This window comes from Vombatus ursinus, unplaced genomic scaffold (assembly GCF_900497805.2).
Source record: "Vombatus ursinus unplaced genomic scaffold, bare-nosed wombat genome assembly UNPS02014802.1, whole genome shotgun sequence".
Taxonomy (NCBI): Eukaryota; Metazoa; Chordata; class Mammalia; order Diprotodontia; family Vombatidae; genus Vombatus; species Vombatus ursinus.
Genome location: NW_020954580.1, coordinates 22382801 through 22406690, shown reverse-complemented (window position 1 = coordinate 22406690; position 23890 = coordinate 22382801). Strand labels below are relative to the sequence as shown.

Here is a 23890-nt window from a genome sequence, read left to right as displayed (position 1 = left end):
TCTAGGTCATGTTCCCTTGCTTTTACAAATTATTTTCTTCTTCCTCTAGGACAGGGGTTCTTATCCTTAGGAGGACCATGATACTAGAGATGTTAAGAACACCTGCTCCAGCAGACTCTTCTGTGTCTATCCCTTGACTTTCTTTTGGAAGTGTAGCACCTCCCTTTTCATGATTGTTTGCCAGAAACAACTTTAAGGACAGGTAGGAATCTTTCTCTAGTGATGGCTGTTGTTCTTTTTAAAGAGTATAGACAAAAAAAGGCTAAAGTCATCAAAATAATACAGCTTCCTGTTTGAGATATTACTACAGCTGCCTGTGGTTGAATCATTTTTATATTATGAGGAAACAAAAGTAGAGAAGGTGAGAGAGCCAGTGAGGTTTCACCAGGTTGCCTTGCTCAGCTCACTGGCTTTCCTCCTAGCTCTTTGTAGGAAGAGAAGGCCACGGCTTTCAGCTCAACGCTACCATGATCCTCAGGATGTTCTTCGTCTTCAGTTTCTTCCCTTCAGTTCGAGTAACAGGTAAAGCATTTTGATTTGAATCCTATGCATTTTTCTTCCGACGGCTTGTTCCAAGGCTTGATTTCTATTGAGTTTCAGGTAACACAACCTTAGGAAATTTGAATAACCACCCCTAATTAGACATTGTTGATGAAAAGCTTTTTGATCCTTGGACTATGTGATGATTTTTGATCAAAATATTCTTGTCATAACTTTCCCAACTAATTTAATTTCATTTTAAAAGAAAATTTACTTAACTTGTTGTAGGATTTCCACTCCCCCTCCCCCCCTTGACATTTGGAATTGAAATTTACTCAAGGAAAATACTTCAAGGTAGAACTTATCAGAATTGCATTAGGGTTAAGACAAATCCTGTAAATTCCCCAGGTGATGAAGTTATCTGATATAAGTATAAATGCTTTCAATTTAAACTCCTTTTTAAAAACTACTTGTCTCCTTTTATTACTCTCCCAAAGTAGCTTTCTTCAACTAAAATTCCTCAGTTGTATTCTGTTTTTCTCCAATACCTCCTTGAAAATACATTAGAATCTTATTAGATCATGGCTTATAATTTAATGGATTCAGATATACCAGGAGTCAAATGTCTTACAAAGCCTTAGAAGGTAGCAGTTAGTTCTGTGCCCCATTGCCAAAGTTAGAAGCACTCAGTGGGCACATAGTAGGTTCTTAATAAATGCTTATTCCCCTTCCCTTTCTACCCTGTTCAATAATTGGACTGACTAATATGGACTGAAAGTCTAATCACCTCTTTTTGGGAGTTAAACATTAATGTAAATGCCAATTCCTTAAGCAGCCTCTTTTTTAAAAAAAAAATCCACCTATATCAAATGAGATAATATTTGTAAAAAGTTCTTAGCATAGTGCCTAGCATAGAGTAGGTACTATATAAATCTTTATTCCCTCCCCTCTCTCCTTCCCTTCACCCACTTATTTGCTATGCAGATTTTTTTCCCCTCTTAAAATAACATTTTTTGGGTTAATAGGGGGTTGTAATTTTCTATCCCATGCATGGGCAAATTCTAGTATTTGCACTCTTAGACATGACCACTTTTTGATGCACAGACATGTACAAAAATTGCATGCCAAAATGTTGGGGTATGGGCCTAATCCTACAGACTCTGCGACCATGTGGAAAGCCCCTGCTGAAACTAGCAAAAACAAAAACCAAAAAACCCTGAAAAACCAATTGGCCAGAGTAGATAGCATTGGATTACACCCCAAGTCATTTTTTGGGGGAATCTGATATTGCTAATGGAGCCCTCACAATGATCAATATTCTTTTCAATGTTCTGATCATAGCTGTAAAATTCTAGTGTTCAGAATCATTTCTTTCTATGGGAATTTTCTTTCTTAGAAAAGAAAAGATGGTGAGGAGTGGAAAAGAAGTCTTACTTGGTCTTCAAAGTGTTTCAAATTGGTGTTCAGACACAATTTAAATATCAGAAACACTGTTTAAAAAACAACTGCCAGAAAATCTTAGAAAAAAAATTTAAATTTAAGGGCCCATTTTCTCATTATTGCCAGTATAGGATAGTGTCTAGAACACACGATTTAAAGCGGGGAAGAACTGAATTTGAATCTGGTCTCTGATACTTACTAGTTACATAACCTGAGAAATTAATGTTAATTAATATCTCTGAGCCTCAATGTTATCATATGTGGAATGGGTACAATCGTGTCTACTTTATTAGGTTGTTGTGAACATCAAAAAAGATAATGTATGGTGAAGTGAATAGCAATTCTTAAAGCACTATCTAAATGTGAGCGGTTACTATCATTTCTTCCTTTTAAAAGTTTATTTCAGTGACAATTGTTCAAAAACTAGTATTTGTGTCACAAGTCTTTGTTTTCTACCTCAGGACAATCAAAATCTCTTGAACGTTGGTATTTTTTCCAAATATTGACAGGGCCCTCTTAAAAATGAAAAAGTGACTATTAGTGATTGAATGGCTACTTAATATTGAATGACAAACCATGTTTGTATAATGTTTTAATTTTACAAAGATGGCCATTGAGCATAGCAGGAACAGGTGACCTCAGAAATTTAAAGAATAAGAGAAACAAACTATATTACTCAGTAAATGTATAACATACACCAAATTCATCCTAACCCAATGGTTCAAAGCCTCTTGCCAATCATCAGCTTCTGTCTTCTCTTTTGATTTTCTACGAATAGATTTTTGAAGACTTTCTCTGTGGACAAGATTTGACTGACTTTACTTACTCTCCAGGACTATCAGCAAATGCTATTTGCAGCAAGGGGAATGACTATTTCTGTAGGAGTATAATATTTTCATACATATATATGTATATATGGCATTTTTACAAACCTTAAAGTGCTTTGTAAATATCAGTTATTCATTTTACTCAAAAGCTTAAATGCATCTATGATATCAATAATGTTGACGTTCCCTTGAATGATTCAGATGGCAAACACATCCATGCTAGCCCATACTGTGTGACTCTTGTCCAATTTCTATCAGTTTCCTATAGAGGGGCCACACAACATTCGAGGAGACTTCCTTGCTTTCTCTTGACATTGCAAGAACACTAGTGAAGCACATAGGCTGCATGTTGTTATTTCCTCACTCCTGCCATGTGACCAATCTTTTTTTTTTTTAACCAGGTATTTCTTTGGTAAATGGCATTCTTTATTCTAGTTCTTCTTAGTCATTTTTTATTTGTAATATGGTGAAACCTCCTGTCTCCCACCATGTGCCTTTCCAATGCTCCTTGAGTTCTTCTTGTCGTGGTCATTGTTGTAATCATTATTGTCAGCATTATCACCCCTATCGTCATCGTTTTAGATTACAGCATGGATTCAAGTCATTGAAGCATACCACAAAGGTTTAATAACAATCCCTAGAATTCTTCATTTTTCTTGAGATCCTGTGAAAAAATTTGTATTCCCTAGCAAAGGAAGGTTGGCTTAATTCCAGTTCTGCACTTCCTCCTCACAAATTGCTAAAATTATGAACCGACTAGAGTCAGGTAATTATTTAACTTGTCTAGTGGGAAGCCACCAGATGAGTTTTTGTAGAACTTGGAATATGAGAACTAACACTTAGAAAAGTATCAAGTCAGCAGATAAATAAAGAAGAAATTATATCTGATTGGTTATAAGAGCCTTTACATAATGTGTGGTAAAGTGACAAGACCGTACTTTGAGACCATTGTTGGTTATACTTCAGTAATGCAACTCTCTAGCTTATAAGGCAATAAAAACACTGCTTGGTTTTTTTTCCCCTTCAAGTGTTTACTTTCTCTCCAAACTTCAACAAATAAGCAATCAGAATGGCAATGTTTCCTCCATGAAGTCATATTATCCTAAATGGTTCTCTATTTTAAAAGATACAAAAATTAGAAAACTATCTTCATTTAACCTAAAACAAACAGGGAAACAAGCTGACTTAAAGGCTTTTATTTTTGCTTTGCTACGGAGCAATGGCCTCTTTAGAGTCAGTAGCAGTCCTTATGTAGAGCTAATTTGCCTGACACAGACCAGTCTCTGTGGCTATGAAGCTGTAGTTTGATGCCAAAAGGTTAAGATGAACAGTGAAAAATGCAGTCAATGCTTTGTCTGAATTATTTATATATATATATATACACATACATTATATATATATATATACATACACATATACACATATGCATATATATATACATATATGATGTCTGAATATATATTATAAATCTCAAATATGTTTACATAAACATTTCTATATATGACTATTTATGTAAATATTTATATAAAGTATAAATATAAATATTATATATTGCAAATATATATAATGCCTGAATTTTATATACCTATAATATATATATATATATATATAATTTGGTTTATTTTTTTTAACCAAATACATTGAATTTTTTATTAAATTGAGTGAACTAGCCAGATTTTTTTTTGCCATTTTATAGACACTGTCTAAGAAATTAAATTTATTTACACCATAACACCATAAAACCACTAGGCATGTTTTTCGTGTTTAAAAGAATAATTTTGAAAACATTCATTGTTAAGGATTATGGAATTAATATCAGCATTATGGATAGAACTATTTATTATAAAAAAAGCATTAGGAGTGAATTCATGATCTGATTTCAATTTCTGTGACTTAATCATTTTATGTGAAGAAAAAAAGTCTCCAGTACCTCACCCTTGATCTATTGTTAGTATACCAATACACTTTCTTTTTTAGCATTTCTAGGTGGTTTCATGAGCATAGAATTATCATCATGAAGTTGTAATTGAGATATATCATGTCAGATTTTTTATTGTATATATAGATCAAATTACTTTATATATGAGCTATAGATATATAGGGAGGAATCAGCCCATGATTTCAATGGTGTAGGGACCTCCCCAGTGTTGAAACTCCTTCCTAACACAGATTGGCAATATATTTGAACAGGTTGAGTAGCTTACCTATGGCTACAGAGTTAGTGCAAGTCAGATAGTTCTCGTATGTGTCTTACTGACCCTAAGGCTGGTCCTCTATCTCCTATGACATGTTATGTTTTGGAGACATGATGATCTCTTCTTAATGTGACTTGTGAATGATCAAAAGTGGCATGAAGAATATGTGATGACATTAGATTACTGAAAGTGTTTTTTGTTATTAACATCCCTTAGAAAAATTCCATTTTAGGGCTATCATCTCCAACGTACCTGAATAAAACAAAAGTTATTGATTCAATAGAAAAGAGACATCAAATTGTTAGAAGACTTAAATAATACATTTTAGTCTTCTTTAGGACAAAAACCAAACTGAGCAAGTAGCTGAAAATGTTTATGCTCAGGGGTTGCCATTATTCTTAGAGAAGGATATGGCACCCTTGTACCAGTTTCTATACATGTGTCTGAATTTAAGAAAAATATATTCAATATTCTCTTCATCTTCCAACTTTTTAAACTCTTCTTGCTTCTTGTTTGGAGAATTTCCTTGTTCTTGACATTCTTTTAGAGAGCTATCTCTTTGGTTTGGCACACAAAGTACACTTTCCTCCCCTATTATTGGAAAAGGCCGATGATGGGTTAGTTTGAAGTCTCCTGTGATACTACTTTGATACTTTGATAGATCTGTGATCTCATTGAGGTAAAGGCTCAGTTGCACCCAACCAAATTGTTACCCATCCATGGCTACTACTTATCCTTTTGCCTTTCCTCAGATCCTCCACAGAGGATCTACCCTATGTGTTGGCAGCCTTCCTCTAGGTCTATAAGTATTTAATGGATACTTGTGCAAAATCCAGTTTTCATTCTAGGAACACAGAATTGTAAGATTTTAGAGTTTCTTTTCTCCCAATGTGACTGACCCTCTGCTACAATAATGAGCATTTCTGTTGTATTTTTCAGTTTACAAAACACTGTTCACAACCATAATCTCATTGGATCCTCATAACCACCTTGTGGGAGGTATGGAAGGTGCAAGGAAACCTAGGCTTGGACTTGCCTGAATGCACACAGCTAATAAGGCACAGAGACAGGACTTGACCCCTAGGTATCTGATTTCAAGTTCAATATGTTTTCTATAATATCATGCTTCCTCTCTAAGGTGCCAATTCACCATTAATCTTTTTTCTGACCTTCATCTGGTATCTTGGTAAGTCATATGATGTGGTACTCTATAAGTCAACCCAATTTTCCATCTCAGATACTCTATAGGACAGCTTGTACTTGGAACTAAGGTAAATGCAATTGAATCTCTGTATAGATAGAATGGCTGGAAAGGGCAGATTCTCTTTTGCTCATTCCTGAAGTTGTGAATATCAGGATACTACATCAGAGGTTGGTATGATGAAACCATGTAGGGGTGGCTAGATTGGTTATGCTTTGTATGACCTCAGATTTTATTTCTTTGGCCTTGATATTCTATAGCTTAAATCACATATACTTCCTAATTGGGCCTGCATATTGTGCCATGGGATTTTATATATTTTCTTTTTCTCTGCTGAATGATCAGTTATAAGGTGATAATGATTATCTTTCTCTCTCCCCTCCTTCCTTCCTTTACCTTTATAATTTTTTTCTACTTCATCATCACGGTTATTATCATCTTGATCATCATCCTAGGTTCATGAGCTTACAGTCAAGTAGTGTTAGTGGCTTCTTGACATAGCCTTTGTCAGGAACCACCCACTTACTGTTTGTGCTTGCCTAGGGTCTGTTCATCATGGTAGAACAAACAGGTGCCCTCCCTTGAGCACTAACGTCACCCAGAGTTACACTGCTTGCTTGGACAATATCTAATATACTGATAGTATCAGTAGCTACAGTGTAGGGGTATATTCAGCCATGGTTGGTTCAGTATGCAAGGTTAACATAATTACAGGAATTGAATTTCCCTTATGAACCACTGCCTAATGATGATGTAGATTCCCTTGTATAGCTCTTTAGCTGCATGAGTAATGTTTTCCTTTGGTTCAGAAGGTAGAAGAATATGTTTTTTCATTGTTGGGTCATACCTGCCTGATTAAGTGAAGGAACATCATTGTGACTGAATTAGACAATTCTGAGTGGGGTGACAATTTTCTTGCTTATTTCAATGTTGCTAGTGAGTGGCAAAGGCATTTAATTCAATCCCAGCATTTCTAATCTTAGGCCAGGAGGAAATAAAATGCCTGTGAGATCCATTCCAAGTGCCTAACTCCACATAATAGAAGAGGAAAGGAAGGTAGCAGAGAAAGCTACTGTTACTCCAAAGATCCCAGTCACTCCTTACTTTGGCCACCCTCCGAAGTTAGCATAAGGTTGATGAAGGGATGCTATAGGATCAATAGAATCCCCTGGCTTCCAATGCTTCTTCACTTCACTACTGGACTTATTGTAGATCTTTTTTTTTTTTTTTCTCAAGGATCTGGGCTCAGTTCCTGTGTTTCTTTGGATCATAGATTAAGACAAGGGATTGTGAAGGGTATTGAGGCACACAAAGCACCAAGTTCCTTGCCCTCAAGGAAATTCCCTTGTGGTTTTCTCATTTATTAGTACAAGGAGAAAATGAAGACAAAAAAAAAGAAAAAGAAGAAGAAGGAAGAAGAAAAAAAGAAGGAGGGTGAGGAGGAAAAGGAGGGAGAGAAAGAAGAAGAAAAAGAAGAAGAAGAAGAAGAAGAAGAAGAAGAAGAAGAAGAAGAAGAAGAAGAAGAAGAAGAAGAAAAAGTGAATGCTCCATTTTTTCTAGAAATGCTTATTTTAGGACCAAAGAATCATAGAGTTTTAGGGCTGGAAAGAATTCTAGAGATCATCTAGTATAACTCTCTTATTTTATTTGATTATTTTGCTATGTTTTTTTTATCACTGTCATATTTACATATCAGAAATTTTCTGATATAGTCTGGCCTTTCCTCCTTCTCTACCTCCAACAAAGAAAAACAGTTCAGCATAAGCAACCGAACTTGAAAAATGTATGCTGCATTTCTCACTTGTTTCTAACCTCTCTACCCAGGGATTCTGTGCAACAAAGGTCACTTATGAAAATTACTCTGAGTTTAGCTTCCTTTCAGTATTGTTTTAATTTACCCTGATGTAATCATTTTATTGTTTTCTTGGTTCTGTTTTTGTTACTTGCATCACTTCATGCACATCTTCCTATGTTTGTCTGAGTTCCTAATTTTTGTCATTCTTATGGTTCAATAAGATTCCATTACATTTTTCCTAGGCATTCCACAATGATGGGCAACCACTTTGTTTTCAGCTTTGTGTTACTATAAAAATTATTATCATGCATATTTTATTATATATGGACTTTTATTTCTGTCATTGACCTCTTTGGGGATATATGTCCAGTGGTATACCTCCGTGATTCTAGCAATTAGGAAGTAATTTCAATATTTTCCTGAAGATGTTGCCATAAAATGCTAATGTTGTAGTGATTTCTTGTAATCTCTTACTCCTAATGACTGAGTTCCCCTTCCCTATCCAATGATATCTCTTTTTCCCCCTCCTACAAAATCTTTCTGCTCCAGGCAAACCAATCCCCAATCTCTTCTGCAAGTAGACCATGATCATCTCTTCTAGCATTGCCCTTCATTTGTCATTCCCTCTACTTTCATTTGTGCTTATCCTTCAAGGCTCAGTAGAGACCAAGAGTTCTTACATGTTCTTGTGTCACAGACCCCTTTGGCAGTTTGATGAAGACTATGAAACCTTCTCAGATTGAAATGTATAAAATTACATACATAGGATTACAGAGGGAGCCAATTATTTTGAAAGACAGCTGTCAAATAAAACAAACAAATTCATAGACCCCAGATTAAGAATCCCTGGCATAGGCTTATAGAATCTAATATCTGGGAAAACTCTTAGAGCCCTGTTAGTACAACATGCTATATCACATCAATTCCTGCTACAAGATTCCTAACAAGTGGTCATTCAGATTCTGCTTGAAGCCCTCCCCCCACCCCAAGACAGGTAATTCTAATGTGTGAACAGCTGTAATTGGTCTAATTGTGAGGATATTTTTTAATCATTATATTGAGCCAAAATCTATCTTTCTGCCTCTTTCACTCACTGCTCCAAGTTCTGCCATCTGGGGCCAAACAGAACTGGTCATCACATGATAACTCTTCAGATAGCTGAAGATAATTATAAGACTCCTAAGTATGGTCTGAAGAACTTTTCTGGGCAAGCCATTCCCAGTTACTTCAACTGATCCTTCTGTGATTTGCTTTCACTTCTCCTAACCATCTTATTTACCCTTTTCTGGCCTCCTACAGTTTTTCAAGTCCTTCTTAATACCTGGCACTCAGAAATGAAAACAACTTTCCAGATGTGGAAAATTGTAGCAGGACTTCCTTATTCTGGACACCATGTTCTTGTTATTCACCTTATGATCACACTTTTTTAGATGCCATGTGACATTATTGACTCATATTGAATTCACAGTATGCTAAAAACTCCTCCCTCCAACTTTTTTTTTTTAAAACACGAACAGTATTTAGTCACATCTCTTCCATCCTGTGCTTATGAAATTGGTTTTTTTTTTGTTGTTGTTGTTGATAAAAGTATAGCAATTGACACTTAAAGGTGAAAAGTTGATTAGATTTGGTTCATCCTTTTAGCCTGCTGAGAGATTTTTGGATCCTGGTTCTGTCATCTCATATCCTAGCTTTGTGTCATCATCAGCAGTTCATCAATTCTTTTAAACTCTGTAAAAAATGTGATAAAACATTGAATAGAATGTGGGTGAGAATGGAACCTCCAGTATTCCATCAGAGGGTTCTCTGTTGCTTGACACTGATCTGTTAATTACCAGTCTTTAGGTATGTTCATTCAACTGGTTCTGAATCCAACTTAGCCTCTAGTATACATTTTTCCATCTTGTCCAACTCAACAAGAACAACACAACAAATATTTATCAAGTAGCTATGTTTTAAAAGGCACTGTTCTAGGTACTGGGGTTATAAAGAAAAAAAGAAACTATTTCTACCTTCAGGGAGCTTACATTCTATGGGGTGGATATAACACATACACAAATAAAGAGATAAAAGGTAATTTGAGAAAGAAGAGAGGGCTAGCAACAAGAGGGGCCAATAAAGGAAGCAAGGTGGCCCAGTGAGAAGAGTGCTGCAGTTGGAGTCAGGAAGACCTGAGTTTAAGACCTGTCTCATACATTTAATCACTATGTAACCCTGTGCAAGAACCTTAACCTCTCCAATTCAGGTTTCTTATCTTATCTTCTTAAAATGAAAAGGTTAAAGTCAATGACTTCCAAGGTCATTTTCAGCTCTAAATCTATAATTCCATGGAAGTCTTAATATGAGTGCCCTTCCACAAAGATATCATGGCAAACGTTGTCGAAAGCTTTGCTAAAATTCAGGCTTAGAACGTCTAGGATGCACTAGCCCTGGATTCAGAAGGACCTGAGTTCAAATCTGGCCTCAGATACATAACACTTACTAACTGTGTGACCCTGGGCAAGTCACTTAACCCCATTGCCTAGCTAAAACAAGCAAACAAAAAAAAAGAACATCTCGGATGTTTCCCCTATCTACCAGCCTGGTAATGTTGGAAAAAAGGAAATGAAGTTGGTCTGGCACACTTGTTCTTGACAAACTCTTGTTACCTTTCACTGACCACTCTTTTCCTTTCTATGTGTTCTGTTAAGGCCTGCACATCTTCTCTAGCACCCAGCACTTTTCTTTCCTCTGAATTCCTAATGGATTTATTTGCACAGTTTAATACTTTAATTGTTTGACATGAGTGGTTCCTTAAAAAAAAATTGCATTTCATTCAAGAAAGTATTCATTGAGCTATGGCTATTTAGTGTAAGTAGATGGTACAGTGGATAAAGTGTTGGGCTTGGAGTTCAAATTTGGCTATAACTGTGTGACCCTGGGCAAATCACTTAATCTCTGCCTCAGTTTCCTCATCTGTAAATGGGGGTAATAATAGCACCCATCTCCCAAGGTTGATGTAAGGATCAAATGAGATAATAATTATGAAGCTCTTGGCATAGTGCCTGGAATATAGTAATCACTATATAAATATTAGTTATTATTATATGCAATAATAATATTGCTTACTAGGCATATCACTAAGCACTATGGAAGGTGTACAAGAAATAGCATATATAATAATAACGTTATATATAAATGATCTCATTTAAGATTCACAACAGACTTGTGAAGTACTTATAGGTTTTACTATCCCATTTTGTAGATAAGAAAACTGAGGCTTAGGGAGGTTAAGTGGTTTGCCCACCCATAGACACACAGCTAGTAAGTATCAAAACCTAGAACTAAACCCAGGTTGTGACTCTGAGTCCATCATTCTATTTGCAATGTCAAGTTGTCTCAAAGTGATAGCTGCTTCCCTCAAAGGTCTTATAATTTAATTGTTGATATAGGGCATACATGCAGTTAACAGCTGAAATGTTTTCTTGGCAAAGATACTGGAGTAGTTTGCCATTTCCCTCTCCAGCTCATTTTTCAGATGAGGAAACAGAGGCAAATAGGGTTAAATTACTTGCCCAGGGTCAATTGATTAGTAAGTGTCTGAAGCTGGATTTGAACTCAGGAAGATGAGTCTTCTTGACTCCAGGTCTGGAACTCTATCCACTGTACCACCTAGCTGCCACAGTAATATTACAAGGTAGTATATGCTTGAGTACCAAAAAGTCAGTGATTTAGACCATAAATACTCTTTTAAAAAAAGGGAGAGATGAACATGAATCAGGGTGTTCTGGTCCGGATGTGATCAGACAAACTGAATCTGACATAGGATTTAGGTAGTCATAAAGGAGGGATGTCTAGAAACAACATGAGCACAAAAATGAGGGGCTGAATGAGACCAATGTACACTTGACGTAGGGAGGAGCCAGAATGGCTGGAGTAAAGAGCAAGGTATGTTTTGGAATGGTGAGTTTATGTTGGTGAATATTTGGAGATGTGGTTGGCTATAGAGTGTAAGGTCAAATTATGGAGGGCCTTGGATACCAGTTTGAGAAGGCCAGACTTTATTCTGTAAGCAATGAGAACCCACTGAAAGTTTTTGAGCATTGGTGTGACACTTTGGAACTGGTCCTTTAGGAAGATTAATTGTGGCAATACGATACAGAATGGACTCATGGGGAAAGATATTGGATGCAGGGATACCAATTAGTCAACTGCTGTAGAAATCCAGACGTGAAATAGTCATAAGAATATTGTGCTTTAAGGTTCACAAAGTACTTTCTTTACGGTAAACCTGTATAGGATTTAGCTCAAGTATTACTATCTTTAATTTACAGATGAGGAGGGGTGCAGTGGAGAGAGCACCAGTCCTGGAGTCAGGAGGACCTGCTTTCAAATCCAGCCTCAGACACATAACACTAGCTGTGTGACTCTGGGCAAATCACTTAATCTCAATTGCCTCACCAAAAAAAAAAAATTTACAGATGAGAAAAGTTAGGTTGACAAACATTAAGTGATTTTGCCATAGTCACAGGAAGTGTGGGAGCTGGGACTCAAACCTAGTTCTGCTGATCCCTAGTCCTTCACAATATTGTTACCTCTAGTTGATTAGAGATGAGATGGTAGACATGGGAATGAAAAGGGATGGATTTGAGAGCTATTCCAAAGGTAGATATAATAGGATTTGAGTGGGAAAGAGAGGAAAGCATCAAAGATGACTTCAGGGTTTTCAGTAGGGAATGTTGTTGACTGTCAATGATTTGAGGAATAACTGGTAGGGAGATATAGAATTTGAAGGGATGAAAAGACATCCTATTGGAAATGTTGACAGATGGGTATCCAGGCCTGAAGTGTGAATTCCAATTGTAGATTTGGGAGCCATCTGTACAGAAGTGATTGCAGAAGTCATGGGATCAGATTAAAAATTTGAGAGAATGTGAAGACATAAGCCAGCTCTGAAGCCTAAACTCTGAGAAGCAGCTATAATCCAAGGAGGGGTTGAGGAGAAGGAGTCAGTGAAGGAAACAGAAAAGATATGATGGAAAGGGAAGAGGAATAATTGTAGGGTATTATCAACAAAGCCAAGAGAGCAAAGTTTCAAAAAGGAGAGAGTAGTCAGGGAGGGCACAGATGGTGGTGCTTAGCATTAAAGAAGATAGAGAGTTCTTCCTTGGAGACTCATGGGAAGGAGAAAGGGAGAGTTGTAGAGGCAGATATATAGAGACAAAGGGAACTGAGGGAGCTTATTATGGTTGACCTGAGGGCAAAGGAGTTGCATGAGAAAAAAAAATCCTCTGCTTTATGGCTGAGGAAACAGGTCACAGCAAGTTGATCTGCAGAACTTAATTACAGTAAATCAAAAGCTATGAGCATTAGGTTCATAAAATATGCTTCATCAGCTCAGAAGTCCCTCTGTTGAATAAATTGTCATTATCATTTGTGTGTGTGTGTGTGTGTGTGTGTGTGAGGGTTTAAGCCTTGGGAGCTCACTCTTTGGATTGTAAATAGCTTATATCAGAAACAGAATTTACTTGTTAGGAGGGGCTCCCTGGAATTTGATATATGTACTCTTTGTGAGCTGTTTCACAGGATCATTTGATCACAGTCCTGGAGCTGGATGGAAGTCCATCTAGTGCCACCCCCTCATTTTACAGATGAGGAAACTGAGGCCCAGGGAGGTTAAATGACTTATTCATGGTGGGAAGTATATTTCAACACATCAATATAATTTCTGTTGTATATGCCTGTAAAGGCCTGCCTGGCCTTTAGGAGACCTAAGGGAAATTGCAGACCTGATATTTAAATGAGGTGATTCACATTTCACTTGGATTTGATTTGTTTTATGTTTTGAATGACGTTTAACCAGTCAGAATGCCAACACCCTTGCATTATGCTACTGTGTTTGTGCAGTATAGATCTAAAGTCATGAGAACAGTAGTATTTCACATTCTGACTATTTAAATACCAACCCCAAGCTCTAATTCCACTCCAACCTGTTTCTTGAGTTCACAGTTGCCTATTGACCACCCCTACCAGCACCTGAAACTCAACATGGGTGTCCTTCAAGCTCTGAAATTCTATGGGTCTATGTTCAAAACCGAACTTATTGTTTCCTTCCCTAAACCTGCCCTTCCTTCTAACTTCTTTATTTTTTTCTTGATATGATTACTATCCCACCAATCATCTGGGCTTGGAATCTATGGCACCTCCCTCAACCTCCTTGCTCACTCAGATTCACTCAGTCGCAAAGCCCTGTTGAGTCTACCTCCTTAATGCTGCTCACAATGACTACTTCCTTTTCATTTCTGCTATGCTCATCCTAGATCAGGCCATTATTACCTCATGACTGGCTGATTGTAATAGCTTCCTAACTGGTCTCCTTGTCTACAGCTATCTCATACCATCCCTCAATTCATTCTGGGCACTATTAGCAAATGAATCTTCCCAAAATATCACTTTGATCATCCCCCTTTTTTAAGGCTTCCTTGTCTTGTAACAGCCTATTAAATAACTTCTAGAATGCTTTGTCCAGTATTCCAGCATCCTCTATATTCTGAAACCAACCGATAGGATCCTTACACTCTAGCCAAACAAGAGAATCTGCCATTCTTTAACTTTTTTTATACTTTCTCCCCTTCATGCCTTTGTTCATACTATTGCCTCCATTTGGAATACCTTTCCTCCATGGTATCTACCTGTTAAAGCTCAGATCTCTTACTCTTTCCTCCATGAAGCCTTCCTTATACTCTAGCTAGGATAGATCCATTCTTTCTCTAAATTTCTATGTTACTTTGTACCACTCTCATGACAACTACTTCCATAATGCTTTGTACTGTACTTTGTACTTATCTCCCCTACTAGCTTGTGAATTTCTTGAAGGCACAGACAGTGCCATTTATATTTGAACACCTCTCAGCAAATTGCCTTGTAGCTGTGCACTGTGGACTTGTTGAATGAATAAATGAATTTAGGATAGATGTCATAGACTACCAAGGAATAATTCTTTTCTTGGACTTGGCAAGTTTGTCAGAATTCAACAAGCATTTATTAAGTATCTACTCTGTGCAGGGCACTGTGCTAGGTATTGAGGATACAAAAAGAAAAATTAAATGGTCCCTGTTCTCAAAGAGCTTACAATCTGCTGAGAGTTGAATAGCTATTAATTTTTTTAATCTCCTGAATTAATGTTTGCTGGGTAGGTCCAATAAATCCAATCCAATAAACATTTATCAGACATTGTCCTAAGCACTAGGGATACAACTAATAAAAGAAAGTCATTCTCTGCCCTCAAGAAGCTTATAGTCTAAAGAGGGTAGACAACATGCAAAAGGACTCAGGAAAAGGGGGGGTACCCCAAGTAGAGCAGCAGATGCTAAGTGGAATGTGGAAATGAATCTTTTATTTCTTGAAATGTTTAACCTCTGAGTTATTTATGATAGTTGGAATAAGCATATTCATTTTTTTAAATAAGGATGTACGTTATCCTATATGGGAGTACTTTTGTTTATGTGTGCCAGGAACTTGGAGGAATCATGACCAACACTCAGGCCAATATCCATAAATAGGTGACATCAGTTAACAAATTTGCTCATGAAATATATTCTTATTTTTCTATTGTCAACACTAATTTACCGATTGAACTGAAGTCTTTTAAAATTTGTTATCATTATTATTTATTATCAATAAAACATGTACTTGAATATCATAAATAGGTGTGAATTCAAGTCTGGAAGGCTTTTCAGCTTTCAACAGTCTCTTATTCATATGTAAATATTCTTGGGAAGATAGCATATGTTTTTTATCAATTTATGTTTTAGTAGATATTATAATAGCTAGCTGAGAGTAAGGGGTGATGGGACACAGAATAGGTAGCGAGGGATTGAAGATGGTGAAAAATCTCACATAGGGAAGGGAGCCGGGGCCAAAGACAAAATGGTCGTTTCTGTTTTCCCAGGCCCTTGTTCTTGGATTGAGTTGCAGTTGTTTTTTCTTAACACTTTATCATAATGCTGATGGAAGTTTTCATTTAAAGTAACAAATAACTATCTTTTACAATTATTAACAATGGAATTATTAAGAGGACATGAGTTAAGTTACAATAACTAGAATTATATTAGATATATTGTGAGGTGATGTTCAAATCTTGGCTCTGGTGCTTAAGTCTAGGAGGCATCTCAAACTCAACACATCCAAACCATATCCCCAAAACTCACTTTGTTGGAGGCACCATCATTCTTCATCTCCTGAGTTTGTGATTGCAGCTTATCTTCTATTCCTCATTTTCCCTTATCCCACGTATCCAATTAGTCATCACATATAACTGTTTCTCTTTTCTCTATATTTCTTCGAGGTAGTTAGATGGTGCAGTGAATAGAGCACTGGGCCTGGATTCAGGAAGACTCATCTTCCTGAGTTTAAATCTGGCCTTAGACACTTACTAGCTGCGTGACCCTGGGCAAGTCACTTAACCCTGTTTGCCTCCGTTTCTTCATTTGTGAAATGAGCCAGAGAAGGACATGGCAAACCACTCCAGTATCTTTGCCGAGAAAACCCCAAACAGGGTCATGAAAAGTCAGATATGACTGAACAACAACAAGCACAGATTAAGCACTTGCTAAATTCTAGGGACACAAACGTAAGCAAAAAGAAAGATGGTCCCTGACCTCATGGAGCTTACATTGCAAAGGGGGAAGACAGCACACGAGAGGGAGCTGAAAAAGAGATGAGGAAAGGGCAGGGCGTTGAAGAAAGGAAGAACTTAGAGGAAGAGCTGAATACAGTTCTTTACATGTGGTGTGTCAAGGGCAGAGTATGGTGGAACTATCACTTCTGTTGTTTTGGATATTATGCATCTACTAACATAGGCTAAGATTATGTTTGGGTTTTTTTGGTTGCTATGAGACACTGTTGATTCATTGACTTTGTAGCCCACTAAAACCTATATTTCATATAAATATATACACCTATGTGTATATATACACGTGTGTGTATGTATGTATGTATTTTTTTTTTTACTTAAACTATTGTCTAGCTAGGTCTCCCCCATCCTTTTCCAGTTCTGCTACTTAATACCAATATGACTTTGGATGACTTGCTCTCTGGGCCCCAGTTGCCTCATTTATAAATTGAGAAGGTTAGACTATATGGTCTTTAAATCAATAAGCTACTTAAAAGGACAGAAATGAAAGTCATGATGCTATCAGGGTCCAAAAAGATCTGGACAAGCTTTAAAGATGTGCCAAGTCTAATGAGATAACATTTAGGATAATAAGATTACAAATCCAGAAACCATAGAGCTCAACTCCCTTGTTTTACAGATGAGGAAACTGAAACTCGAGGAAATTTACTCTTGGTCATAAAGAATGTCAGTGGACAGACAACGTCAGTGTGGGATAAGTGTAAACTCCTGTTGTTGTTTAGTCATTTTTTTCAGTCGTGTCTGACTCTTCATGACCCCATTTGGGGTTTTCTTGGCAAAGATACAGGAGTGGTTTGCCATTTCCTTCTCTAGCTCATTTTATAGGTGATGAAACTTGGGCATACAGGGTTAAATGACTTGCCCAGGGTCACACAGCTAGTAAGTGTCTGAGGCTGCATTTGAACTCAGGTCTTCTTGACTCCAGGCCTGGCACTCTATCCACTGAGCCATCAAGCTGCCCCTGAACTCTTACATGTAGGTTACAATAATCAACTACACAAGAAGAGGATGGGAGAGACATGATTGGTCAATATTCCATGTGAAAAACTAGTGGACTTGTAAGTCTAAGTCAGCACAGTGACATGGCAGCTAAGGTGATCACTGGATCAGAGAGTTGGAGCTGGAACATTCCATAGAGGCCATCTAGTCCCACCCAATCATTTAGCAGGTAAGGTAACAGAGACTCATAGAGGGTGAGTGACTTGCCCAAAGTCACACAGGTAACAAGCAGCAAAGTTAGGATGTTAACCCAGGTCCTTGCACTCCAAATCAGGTGCTCTTTCCACCATGCCACAGTACCCCTCAGTATTTTTTTGCTTGAAATCACATGACCATTTAAGTGGAGCTGCATTCCTTTTTCCCCATCACCCTTTGAGTTGGCTCAAAAAATAGTTGTATTTTCTCAATGACTTGACAAGTACAAGGATAAGGGGATATTTTGGTATCTCTGAACTTTCAGGCTCTGTCTGAAAGTTGGTATCAATAACTCACATTTATCATATGATCATATGATTTAGAAATATATTTAGAAATGAAAAAGAACTTAAAAATCATCCAATTCGACCCCCCTCCAATTTTATAGGTGAGGAAACTGAGGCCCATAGTAGATAAATTATTTGCCCAAGGTGATAAGATTGGGCTTTGATGTTTGCAAAATACTTTTCTTACATCTAGTTATGGAATGTGCCCTCTTCTTCCTCAAACTATATTGTACTCATTTATCTGTGTAATTGTTACATTTCACCAGTAGAATGTAAATTCCATGAAGATATTGCTTTTTGTTTTATCTTTGCATTGCCAGTTCAATGCTTTGCACATTGTAGGTGCTTAATAAATGCTTGTTGACTTGAATTGAATGAGGGTCAGATTAAGTCAAGTCAAAAAGCACTTACCATGTGCCAGTGAACATGTCAATGGCATAAATGTGAACTCTCTCACACAGGTTAAAACAGTTAACTGCACAAGTATAGGATGGGAGAGATATGGATGGTCAACATTCCATGTGACAAACAACATGGAAACAAAAAGAAACAGGCCCTGCCCTCAAAGAGCTTACATTCCAAATGAGGGAAAGATTGCTTTAATGGATTCTGGAAAGATATCTGTAGGTTTAAGTCTATTTGAGCCTCAGTTTCATTATCTGTAATAATACTTATAGTACTACATCAAAGAAGTGTTATGAAGATCAAATGAGTTAATGTATATGAAATACTCTGCAAACTTCATAAGCACTTATATAAGTCTTAGTGATATTTAAGATTTATGGTCCTTCAGGATTTGGATACTATAAGATCTTTCTCTTTTAACCTACATGCATAGTGGGTAGTCACAAGAATGGACTGGTCAAAGATATGGGCTGATACTGTCTGTACTTTGACATTTTTTTCATATTTTAAATAATTAAAATACATGTATAGTAGTTTGGAAACCAAACCATGACATATTCTAAAAATGCTAGCTACTACTACTGCTATAATAACAACAGTTATTATTATTATTACCAAGGTATATATACCAGAAAGTAAAAATAAGTCAACACATCATTTATCGTATGCTTGGGTTAGACCAGATAGCAGCCCTAGAAGTGGAGCCATCTGAGTTAAAAGAATCTTGATAGCACCCTCCACATAGTAGGTCTTCAACAAATGGTTATTTTTGTTGTTTTTGTGGATGGGTAAAAGGATTTTTGAAACAAAATAATATTTTAGGCACATATAAAATTAAAGATAAGTAAATCTGAAAAAAATTTTAGTCTTTGGGAGCCTTCCAGCAGAATGTGGAAAAAGAAATTCTCCAAAAGTATGTGTAGGAAAGGGGAAGAAAGCAGGTTACTTAGTTACCTTCCGTCATTAGGCACATATATAATGTGTTTAGGATAACTGTTCCTTGCAAAAGGAGGAAACTCAAGATAGAGGGCTTTAGTAAAACCAAATGGGCCTGGGTGGCAGTTCAGATTATGGGCAAAACACATTACTCTTTGTGGTCTCTAAAACTCAGTAGGTGGACCCAAGGGCTTTATTGGTAGCTATTAATGAATTCAAGGCAGGGCTTTCCATAGCAGATTGGGCAAATTCCTATAATGCTGCGCCCTGGAGCAAGTGTCTGGTTGGGACAAGCACTTGTGCTTCTGTTTTTCATCCCCTAAAGGCACAGAACATGTAAGTCTTCCTAAAAGTCAATGGACAAAATGCCTGTTTGCTCTCTGGAGTTGCTGAACCCTGCATGAATGCTGAAAAGCAGTGTTAAAGAGTATGATGGCAGAGAGGCAAAAATGAACCCAGGAGATCACAATAACATAATTAAGTTTATCTTTGGGTCAAGAGGGAGGTTTATGTCTGTGATGGACTCTGCAACATTTTTGTACCATGTGTGAGAAAAGTTATGAGAAGAGAAAGCTTTTATTTTCTTCTGGCTTTCATGTCGTATGTTTAATTCTGGAGAAAAATAATTTTAATTTATAAAATCAGAGAATTAAGTGACAGCAGTATAAATGGGCTGAACCTAGTTTGTACTTACCAATTTCTAAAGTTGAATAAATTTCCTGTCTGCATATTTATTGGATTCTTCTCGATGATCCCTAATTTCATATTACATAATCAAAGCCAAGAATTACTTATGTTGTGGACCTGTGCTCATACGTCTTCTTTCAAAGCCTTCTGGGGTACGTAATCCTTGGTAGAAAGCATGCAAGCATCAGCCTTCACTATGCTATTTTCTCTTTCTGTGGTACTATCAGAGGAAAGGGGAAGATTATAATATATATTTTAAAAGAGAAAAGCCTCTTTTTAAATTAATAAATATAATGCATTTCCTTAGATTTCCCCACCCCTTCCCTAGTCTTTCATGAGACAATCAGGTAAAGCTTAGATTGGAAAGTAACTTTATATGGATACCTAATAGTTAAGCTGACAATTCAATTCAATTTAATTCAAAAGCATTTAACATCTGAAAAACCCTGTATTAGGTTCACAGTCCTTGTTGCCAAGGAGTTTACCTTCTTCTTTGTGAACACAGGAGTACACAGATGAGTAAATACAAAGAAATTTGGAAGGGCAGTAACCTGTATGGTGGGCAGGACTTTGAACCTTGCTAGACTGAGTGAGAGAGTTTGATTTCCATCTCTGATACTCAGGTAAGGTGGGGGCAGGAGGAAGAGGAAGAGGCAAGAGAAAGCAAATCTCCAAAAGTGGTTTTTAAAAGACTTGGGAACCAAAGAAAAAATGACTGGGCTGGGGGGAAGGGATAAGGGGAGGGGAAGAATAAGAATCAGGAACCTGAACCTTGAAAGGAGGTAGAGATGCCAAGAAATAGGAACGAGGAGTGTGAATATTCTAAGCATGAGAGACAGGATATACAAAAACTCAAAGGTGGGAGATATAACATCATGGACAGATAACAACAAGCAGGACTGTTTGATTAAGATGTAGAATGCATGTGTGAGAGTTATGTGAAGTAAATCTGGAAAGATGGCCTAAAACTAGATTGTGAAAGACTTTCAACGCCAATCTGAGACATTTTAATGCTAACCTAGAGGCAACAGAGGGCCACAAAGCTTCTTAAGTAGGAAAGAGACATCATCAGATCTATGCTTTAGGAATATCAATTTGGTAGCTTTTTGGAGGAGGAGGGATTGGTAAAGGCAGAGGCTGGAAAGAGAAGTCAATTGCAATAGGCTGCAATCATATTGTGTATCTTGACCAAGTTAAAGTTGAACGATAGGGCAAATTACTTCTGCACATGAAATAATTTTTATAGGTCATTCATGTCGATACCTCTTTCTAGAAGGGAAATATCTTTTGGATCAAAAAAAATCTCTAAATTAAGGAACTCAGATTTTTCTAATAAGACTGCTACATGAGCTCACCTTGTTGAGTATACAAAACCACATTGTGGGAAACTTGTATTTAGAAATAGCTTTCTTGTTCGGGCATGGCTTAAAATAATTTCCTCTAGATTGCAAAATAATAAAACGGAGGAAGCTCTTCTGTCTCTGCTACTAACCAAATGTGTATTCTTGGACCAGTTACTTTGTTTCTCTGTACCTCAGTTTCCTTATTTGTAAAAGGAGGGAGTAGGCTAGATGAGCTAGCTCTAAAGTCTCTTCAAGTTCAAATAGTTTGATTCTTTGAGTCTATGCAGGGTTGGTCTTGGTAAAATAGTGATTTAAAACCCAACCCCCAGTACTAGACTCTCTTTTCCCTTTTGTTTCTCTAGAGGATCCTTCTATTCTTTCTATTTTCAGGCACTTCTTGTCCCACTACTCAATCTTTGGAAAGGAACTAGTTGTCAATTGCTTAGATCTTAAGTGTGACTTTGAAGGCTCTCTTACAATCTCTTCCTGCCACTAACTAGCCATGTGGTATTAGGTATGTCCAGTCATCACTCTGGGCTTCAGTTTTCTTGCCTATAAAGCAAAGATAATAACATCTTTCCTGTCTACCTCACAGGGCTGTAATAAAGATGAAATGAAATCACAGATCTGAAAGTGGATTGTAAACTGTTAAACTATTTGTTCTAAGCATGACACAGAGAGAAGTGTGCTGAATATCAATGCTTTGGACCTAAGTTCAAATTCTGACTCCTCCACTTGATAGTTTTGAGAGACTGGGCAAGTTACTTAAATTCTCTGAACCTCAGATTCTTCATTTATAGAATGAAGGGATTGGATTAGATGACCTATGAGTTCCCTTGTAGCTCTTATGATGAACAGAGGTAAAGTATCATCATTTTACCAATTTAAGTCAACGTACTACCTTTGCAAGAGATATCTGCAACTTAAGCCTTTGTCCCGTAGAGACAAAGAGAGTCATCCCCCTTTAAAGGAATTTCAAGCAATTGTACCATACAAGAGATGTCTTATTCCACTGATGAGTGTGACTGGACTTGCTAATAGGCACAGAGATTAGACCATTGGAAATTAATTCTCATGTTCTCAAGTGAGCAATTTCCTCATGGGAGAATAGACAGTCCTCAGTTTTATTGGAGATGGACTATAGATTTGCTGATTATTTGTGGCAAATATCTAAGCTTGCATTAGCCAGCTGGTAGGAAGCTGATAAGTAGTTTTTCATCTTTCTTACTTTTGCAGCCAAACAGAAGTTTGAAGGAAGAGAGATTTGAAGTTGCTTCTTCCTCTCTCCATGCCTTGGTTCAGAGACCATTTTAAAGCAAAATACTAAACATGGCACCCCAACCATCTGTGAAATAGGTCAGAAAGAGAAACCATCAGGCAAGCCAGTCATTTGACATCAACTAGATTTTAAAAATTAGTTGATTGATTGAATCTTCTCTTTTGTAATAAGTTGATTTAGTATGACAGAGACATAAGCTTAATTACTCCTGCCATCCCTTCTGGGAAAGGATGAATCAGAAAGAGAAGACACTTAAAGAGGAAGAGGGAAGGTCTGATACCCGAAGATTAATTTGAGAAGTAATGCTTTCCATTTCCAGCAATAAAGGGGAAGCAGAGAAAAATTGAAAGCTAAACAATTCTATTTTCTTTGAAACATTATGAATTCCTGGAACTTCATGCAATCTAAGATTCACAAATAAGCAATAAAGAGCATATGATAAGATATACAACAAGTAGTGTAATTTCTGCTTAAAGACCAAGAAGGGAGAACCTACCATCTTCTGGGGCAGTACTTTTGGACAGTTCTAATCATGAGGAGGAGGATAACAAACATTTATTAAGCACCAACTATATACCTGTAAAAGAAAAGGAAATAAGGTTAGTCTAGCATGACCCCTTCTTGATGAACTGTACAGCTCTCTTGAATCATGACTTCCTTTCCTAGTTGTTCACCAACCTTCTCTGTAATGATCCATTCTGAGATTTTCTAAGAATAGGAGTCAATCTCTCTGGTGTAAAGTTTGCACACTCTGTTCTATTCCCTCTTTCAAAAAATGGGAACTGGCACTTTTCTTGTCTTATAATACATCTCCCATTTCTCATGTTCTTTCAAATATCACTGAGAGTGGGTCAACAACCACATCTGCCCCTTCTTTGTCTACTCAAGGATGTTGTGTAGTTTATCTGGACCAAGCGTCTTTCATCAGGAGCAGCTAGATGCTCTCTTACTGCTGCCTTCCTTATTTTGGTAACCAAGATAACTGTAATTCTCTGTCAGTCATTTTTGTGTTCTATCATTTCCAGTGATCATTCTTGGCAGGGAAAACAGAAATACAGAGAGAATAGAGGCAAAATAAAAATTGAGTGGCTTTGTGCTCTCTCTCTCCTGCTCCTCCTTTCTCTCTTCTCTCCCCTCTCTCTTCTCT

General features: G+C 37.1%; 1 protein-coding gene across 1 annotated transcript in view; it reads left to right on the top strand.

Moving 5' to 3' along the window:
• Positions 1-351: 351 nt before the first annotated feature.
• The window catches only part of CD28 (CD28 molecule), a 44041-nt gene continuing 20502 nt past the window's right edge, over positions 352-23890 (top strand). Inside the window, exon 1 of the mRNA XM_027873841.1 lies at positions 352-522. Coding sequence (XP_027729642.1) covers positions 468-522 — 55 coding nt within the window. The 5' untranslated portion in view covers positions 352-467. The remainder of the gene's footprint in view (positions 523-23890) is intronic.